The sequence below is a fragment of the Diadema antillarum genome, unplaced genomic scaffold, assembly GCF_040938485.1.
Source record: "Diadema antillarum isolate AM-2024a unplaced genomic scaffold, OU_Dant_1.0 seq00000754_RagTag, whole genome shotgun sequence".
Taxonomy (NCBI): domain Eukaryota; kingdom Metazoa; phylum Echinodermata; class Echinoidea; order Diadematoida; family Diadematidae; genus Diadema; species Diadema antillarum.
This window is the reverse complement of record NW_027271647.1, coordinates 117,826-125,997: the sequence shown is the minus strand read 5'-3', so window position 1 is coordinate 125,997 and position 8,172 is coordinate 117,826. Positions and strand designations below refer to the sequence as shown.

Genomic DNA, 8,172 nt, shown 5'->3' with positions numbered 1-8,172 from the left:
TGGATGTGGGGTAGGACCACTTCACCGGGTTAGACACCCTGCTCTTTGCGATGAATGAATGAAGCGGGATCTTTTACGTGCATGAGCTGTGACTCTCTCATACACGGGACCTCCATTTTATGTCCTATCCGAGGGACAGAGTGTTTTGCCTCTTGCTAGAGGGGACGGTATGTTTACACACAACATTGCTCAGTCCAGACTCGGGTTCGAACCCGGGCCGCGTGATCGTGAGGCAGACGCGCTACCGACTGAGCCAACTCACCGCCCTTTCTGGACCTATTGTGGTACCCGACTGCCTGCACATAGTAGAGCAAGTCGTGGTCCCTTTTCCATTACAGGATTAGCTCTTCTTGCTCATGTTATAATGGGGCTCTCAATGGAACAGACATTGTCTTCTAACAATGCTGTTTTATAACATGCGGCTGAAAGGGGAATTCATTTTAAGTCTTTCAGTGTGTTTCTAGTGCTTAACGTTTCGAAGACCTACATAAAACCGTTATACCGCAATATTTACATACTCGTTAACATATGAAAAGTTCTACATCAGTGGTTTCCTTGAAGAAATATGTTCAGCTCGATGTTGAAAAAAAATGTAGCGTTCATTTAGGAATTAAGTGATCATGATGTATTTACACTATTTTTAAATCCACAATGTGACATGTATAAAAATATAAACGCGGGAACTTAGAGTTATGTACATTTATTACGCTACGGTAAGATCAAGCATTCCTAGACACTACCGAGCCACTAATTAATATGTGTCTTCCGGTCATTTGACTGTGTTTCTCTCAGTCTAATCATAGGTCAATCAGAGAGGTAAAAGGCCATTCATTTTCTTGTTTCTCGACAGCGTTTTTGCGAGTCCTTCCCAGAAAAGCATTTGCTGATATCTTTCTTCGCTCCACTGAAAGTAAGGCTTATTCTTGCTAAGGAACAGTCTTACCAGATAGGGAAGCTGGTTGTCCGGAATGTCCTCCCGAAAAACCATGACTATGTTTTCTAGTTGGACGTCGTTCATGTGCGCCACAGCCATTTGGAGCGTCATCAGGAAGATGGCATCGTTGACAGACGCGTTGCTGACGATCACGAGGTTTTTGAAGCTATTCTCAATGACCCGATCGATGGCGTCATAGCGCGTACTGCCCAAGGGCAAATCGTCGTCGCCGCACACGATCCTGTTGCGAAGGAAGTCTGGAAGATGCTCCTGGACAGCTACCAGAAACTCCTCAATTGCCCAACCCTCGTCTTCATCAGGGAAAATAATGTTGAGGTCGTATCGGTAATCCTGATGCTCGCGTGCGTCCTCCAACTCGTAGTATCCAACGACAAGGAGCTTTAAGTGGAAACACTTGTAATTAAGCCACCATCTGTTTCGCCAGGCCAGACTTGACCCAAGAATGCAAAAGACAATCAGTGCACTTGTAGCTATGTAAAGAGTTAGGTTTGGCCCACAAACATAATTAGGTTGAAATTCTAAGATCGATTTTCTAACATATTGCGAAATAGATTGCGGGGAGCAAATTGTCTTTTCCGGCTTTAACAGGGTCATATTACCATGGTCAAGGAAGCTTCTAAACCAAGAAAGGTTGCAAGTGCACGAAAGGTGATTCTGAGATATATCAAGATATTTCATTGGAAGGAAAGTGTTTTCTTCTATTCCAGTGAGAGCATTTTCGTCTAAGGAAACCCTATACAATTTGCTATTTTGTCTGAATAGATCCTTTTTAAGGTTTCCACTCAATTTGTTTGTACTCAAGCTCAAGAAGCGCAGGGACGTTAAATACTGAAGGTGATCTGAAGTAACAGAAAAGATATTGTTTTTGTCAAGGAGCAACTTCTCTAGGGACGTCAAATTAGCAAACAATTGTTTTGGAATGGTCACAATTTCACAATTTGAAAGAAACAATTGTCTTAACTTGAAGAGACCATCGAAGGTATTAGGGTTCAGAGAGCCGAGCGGGTTTCTTTCTAAGAAAAGTGACTCAAGAGAAGACAGAGCAACAAATACTGAAACATCATTTATCACTAGCTTGTCCGCGACAATGTTGCCGGAGCGCAAATTTAGCGTGCGGAGTATAGTCAGCCCATTGAATAGCGAGCTTCCCATTCCAAGGCTGTTATGCGATAAATCGAGCCATAACAACTTGTTCAGATATTTAAACGGGGCTAATGAACCTGTTCGGTATCCGAGGTAATTCAAATCTAAGCTTTCTAGATTACTCAAGCCTTTAAAAGCGGTAGAGGTCATTTCACGAATCGGGTTTGATGTTAATATGAGATATGTCAAGTCAGACAGAAAAGAGAACGGACCGTTCTTTAAAGAAAATATATGATTGTTTGACATGTCCAAGGTCCGCAGGTGGCTATCTTGAAAAAAACTTCGTGGAATATGCTCAATTCGATTAATTGATAAATCTAGGAAGGTCAAATGTTGGAGCCTTGTAAACAGCTGAAAGTCCAAGCGAAAGAGCTTATTGTCGGACAATAGCAGCTTTTGAAGATTTGGAACATGTTGCAGCACCGGTTCCGCGATAGTTGTCAGGAAATTCTTGGATAGGTCCAGTATTTGTAGAGATGGTAGACCCTCAAATGTGTGATTTTTTAAACTTCTTATCCTGCATGATCTGAGATGCAATAATGATAAAACATTCAGTCCACCAAAAGCTCCTTCTGATAGAGAAGATATTAAGTTCGTTGAGAGAGATAGGTTTACCAAGGGGGGAATGTGGAGAGTGGTGTTGAATCGGAAACCGCGGATTCTGACAATTTTGCTGCCTTCTAGGTTCAGATGTTGCAGTGAATCCATCCCAAGAAATGAATCAAACGTTAAGTTTTCTATGTTGTTTCGGTCCAGTTCTAGACCCATTACATACTTCAAACGCTGAAACACGCCAAATGGAATGTATGCGATGTTGTTTCTAGACATTTTAAGTCGGTATATGTTTGCCCTTGTTAATGGTGCAAAGTCATTTACGCTTATTTTTCTTATGTTATTCTTTGCGAGGTAAAACTTATTGATCTTCGTAAGAAGACGTCCTGTAAAGCGAAACTGGCCCCCGGAATTTGCATCAAAGTTGATTCTCGGTGAGGAGCGTAGCTGATTTAATGCTTGAAGGGGGATCGACGCGAAATGATTATGTCCAAAATCAATAAAATATAGATTTGGATTCATGGAAAACATGTCTGCATCCAGGTTGATGAGATGATTGTAACCCAGGATTAGCTGCTCGAGACTTCGAAGTGGATGAAAAGCTTCCTTCATGATGTGCTTTACCGGGTTTCTCAACAGGTTTAGTATGGTGAGTGCAGGCACATCAACGAATGATTTATTGGAGAGGATTTCTATTTCATTCAGACTCAGGTCGAGATTTGTTATGTCTGGTGGTAGATAAGATGGTACTTCCCGAAAGCCGCGTTTGCCACACCTTGCCACAAACTGTCGCCCTTCATGCCAGAACGTGCAAGGATAATCGGATGAAAGACTGAAGGATTCGCCGGATTTTCGACTCCCAAAGTCAGGGATACAAGTGCAGGGGAGGATGATTGCGAAGAATCTTATCAGAAATATAAAAGGCATTGTGAAAGCAGCTTGTCGACCGAATTCGTGACGTTGTTGCAGATCGCCCAATTTGAGACAGAGGTAACAAATTGTTGACGCCTTTCAGCAACCTCCCCTTCGCTGCTTTGCCTGAACAATACGAAAGAGGAAGAGTAGCATTGTCACTATACCATACTTCAGCCCTCATTATGATAAACGAAGACATGTAATAGTATTACAATGGAAAACAGGATGGTAATATGCTAAATTGAAATCAATAAATGTCATTATTAGTACTTCAAAAGATGACCGAAGCACAACCACCGTCCCCCTTCCCCTCCTAAACACAAAAGATTAAAGAGCTTTTTGTCGGTAGTGATGGAATGACATGACTCCTTTAAATGTGTAAACGAATGAATCTCCAAATTTGGTCATCTTTTCGTGCAATTTTGACAATATCAATTGTATAATTTTACTCCAGTTGATTCTGTCCCCATTGATGAAAGTACTCTTGAACACGAGGTAGAATGGCATTTGATGTACATGTGACTTATGTACGCTTTACTAATAGAGGCACTTTCAGAGATCAGGTTGTTTTTGAAATACCTGTATCTTCAAACATTCATTACAAGATGGTGTTCAGGGATATTATCAAGCTTTCCAGTTTAAAATCGCTATGGACATCTTTTTTTTTTTGTTCAGATGCAGCCAGCTTCAAACATTGCTTAACCAGTGCTGGACCGCGAAGCTCTCTCAGGTGTGCCGCAACGTCTCCCAAAAATGAAATAAAAGGGAATCGTATTCGATCCAACTGGCCTCGGAAAAAACAAACAAACTGCAGGAGCTAAAGTAGGCCTGGGACTAGTAAAGGTTAAAAGTGCATGTACTAGCTTAACCCAGTAGAACGAGTTTACCCTGTAGGTAGCGTTTTTGGATCATGTCCATGTGCAGAATCAACTAAAGTGACCTTATCATACAGAGCAATTCCACATCATGTTCAAGTTTGCCGAAAAAAATAGACAAATGTAAACTAAGAAGGGAAAGAGGATCAAGGAAAATCAATGTAATAGATGTAAATTTTCACGTTTTTTTTTTCAAAACTGCTGAATTAGCAGCAACGACATATGTCAATAAAAAGGAGTTGTTTGCGCAACGGACCTCCCATTGTAAAGGTGATCACGAATCTACTGAGAGTACGTGAATGACTATCCTGACAATTATGGCATTACTGGGTACTGGGATAAGTGTTTTAGCTGATATAAGGTAATTTCAAATTATCAAACGAGATACCATCACTTTCTTGATTACTTTAAAAACAGATGTTGAAAGTGTTTCACCTTTTGAAAAAAAAAAAAACCACCCGCAATTTTCACGAGTTTTCATGCCTACACCTTCACACAACGACTACAACAAAACAAACCAAACAAAAAACAACAAGAAACTGAGCATTACATTTTGTTGAAAAGAAAGGAACATAATTTTCTGTAGTGGACACATTAAAGCGTCTTCAAATAGACTTGTGAAATTCAAATCACCTTGTAAAATATATATATAAATATATATATATATATGTATAACACATACATATATAGGGAAAATATATATATATAATATATATATATGTATATATATATCCGTATGCATAAAATAAGATATTATATTGTTAACAGGGCATTAGATAGACCTACGCTGTGGTTTTCTGATTTCTGATTTACAGACTTACGATTTAGCATGCTACAAAAACGAGACAAAAAGGTTTGTCGATAATGAACGAATGACAAGAAAATATGCTCAACTTCTCTGGTGTTTTTTAAATGCTTTTTTTCCCAGTACCTATAAATCAATATATTCCCAGCAATTAACCAGGGTCAAAAAAAGATTCTTTACCCCCTCCTCAAAGAAAAAAAAATCCTTTCACTAGACTTATCCACCTGTATGTGGAGTCTATTTAAGACACCTTAACATCTCTCAACGCATTCCTACCTTTACTCCTGGTGTATCGCTGAATACATTTTTGAAGAGGCAGTTCCCTTTGCTACTGGATTCAAAGCTACACCTGCTGGCAGAAATGAAATCTCATTAAACACAGTTTACCTCTGTGAACGTCGATAGATAAAGTATGACTCCTCAAATAATGCCAACGCCAGTCTCTGTCATGCACGATCATCTCTTTCAACTTGCCGTAGACATTGGTTTTTTTTTAATCACACTGACGATTGTCAGTTAATCTTGTGACCTATACTAGCGACAAATCAATTCCTATGGGGTACCGGACGTCACAATCTTATCGGTTGTGCTTGAATTCTAATTGGTTCTCCCGAGCACATTAGCATCGAATATGAAATAACATCAATCACTCTGGATTACTCTAATGTCATAAAGCTGTCATTGGCATTTAGTATTGTTTTACATACATCATTGACCAAACTCCCTTAGTTTCGGTTAATAGGTTTGGTTGGGGTCATCCAACTAGACCGACACTCACGAGTCATACAGCCCACGACTTCGACACGAAAAAAACAGGTCCATGAGTAATACAGCTCACGAGTCATACAGCCCATGGGTTCGACACTAGGCAAATAAAGCCCATGAGTTCGACAGATACAACACGGGGCTTGATGTGTCGGTCTCGTGGGCCTTGTTAGCTTAGTGTCGAACTAAAGGGCTGTATGACTCGTGAGCTGTATAACTCACGGGCTGTATGACTTGTGAGCTGTATGACTCGTGGGTGTCGGTCTCGTGACGTGCACCCGTTTGGTTTACCTCACTGGCATCTGGCAGCTGTCACAACGGGGAAAGATCCAAAACTCTGAAAGTAGAATTATTATGCCCTTACGCAATAATGATGATGATGATAATAACAATCATAGTAATGATAATGATAATGATAATAATAGCAACGTTGATGATGATGATGATGATGATAATAATAATGATATCATAATAATATAATAAAACAAATACAAGATCATCCCTGTATTCATGTCACTCTACCAATGAAACCGTCACCCCTTGTTTTTCGTTGTTAATTCACGTGTGCTCAAAAGTGTATGTCAAGAGTATAATAAGATCACTTCGAACTTGTAACACTGTACTCCTGACTGCAGAAATCATTTGGGATCCCTCTCTGGAACAAGCTAGCCCAATTTCCATGCTAATACTTTCTTGTCAGTTGATTATTTTAAAGGGGCATTCCAGACGATTTTCATAATTTCACATCATGTAGTACATACATTAACAGCTCCATGTATAGATTTGTAGAATTTATTGTAGTTCTGGAGCAGAGAATCCAATACTTTGAAGAACCTTACGCTGAACAATGATGATGACATACAGGCTCACATATTTCAGAAATGTAGGGGTGTAATCCCATTACAATACCGGTTGCCAAGTTCACCTGTGTATGAACTATGCATACCTTCCTCTTTTGTTCTGCTTCTTCGAGCTCCAACTCATGCATTCTTATGGTGAGGCTGCCATGTCACCATCCTTGTTCATTGCAATTTGTTATAAATTTTGAAAACATTCTTATTCTTCATCCAAATCTCTATTAATTCTGTAACTCTGAACTCAGTTTAACTAATTAATGCTTGTTCAAATGTAAAAGTCTGAAAATCATCCGAAAGTCTCCTTTAACACAGCAATTAATACAAACCTATTTAATTTGGCATTATGATTAATATCATAAATAACCTAATTTTTATTTCTCTCTTTGTTTCTTTATCTGTTTTTTGTTTGTTCTGTTTCAGAAGCGTACCCTTTGAACACTCGGACAGAGTGCGGTCGGCGGCATCACGATTTCCTGTATTATTATCATTATCAGTATGCATTCGAACAATTTGATAACAATTACCTCCTTCCAGTTAAACTGTCATGTCCCATCCTTATCATGAATGTTTGAATGTACACACACACACACACACACACACACACACGAAAATGCATTTATCTTGCAGAGAACATTCAAAACCAAGTAGTCATATTACTTTTAACCTGCAGTTAATGTATGATCTCTACGAGCTACTTTTTCTCCCCACAAACTAACAGACCCCATTCTGCAATAATCTTCTTTCATTAAAGTGTATTCTCGAAAACATCTTTTTTTTTGGAGGACAACTTGGGTGGAAGGTTTAAAGACGCGTATAGTGCTATCTGAAACCATGCTTATATCATTGGCAAAGGATGACCCCACACTTTCGAGACCACTGTAAACGAAAGTCTCGGATTTAACAGTACTTGAAAGTGCGACTGATGCGAATGATACAGAGCTCAAAGCCTGTATCACTGCATTTGTTATAACTGAACTGCACTCATCTGACAGAAGGAAGATACTCCATTATAATAAAATGCCTGACAGCCATCACGCACACATAGCCTCCATCTAAGACTTTGTTACCAAGCACTATACATGCAGGGTTACTTGATGATGACTCCTAGTTGTTAACTTTGGATAAAAAAGGAGATAACATGAAGTAAAGGTGGCGAACGCCTTACATCACGTTGAGTTTTAAATCTAATCCATGGTTGAACTTTATACTTGTAGTAAAGAAACCCTAAACTAACTAGACCCGGAATTTGTCAAGACTGACAAATTAGGTGATCCGATCTTTTGAAAATCAATGATTTGAGTTTTG

General features: G+C 39.4%; 1 protein-coding gene across 1 annotated transcript in view; it reads right to left on the bottom strand.

Annotated features, from left to right (window-relative positions):
• Nucleotides 1-808: 808 nt before the first annotated feature.
• Nucleotides 809-8,172, bottom strand: part of LOC139738539 (toll-like receptor 13) — a 42,675-nt gene continuing 35,311 nt past the window's right edge. Inside the window, exon 2 of the mRNA XM_071649161.1 lies at nt 809-1,385. Coding sequence (XP_071505262.1) covers nt 809-1,385 — 577 coding nt within the window. The remainder of the gene's footprint in view (nt 1,386-8,172) is intronic.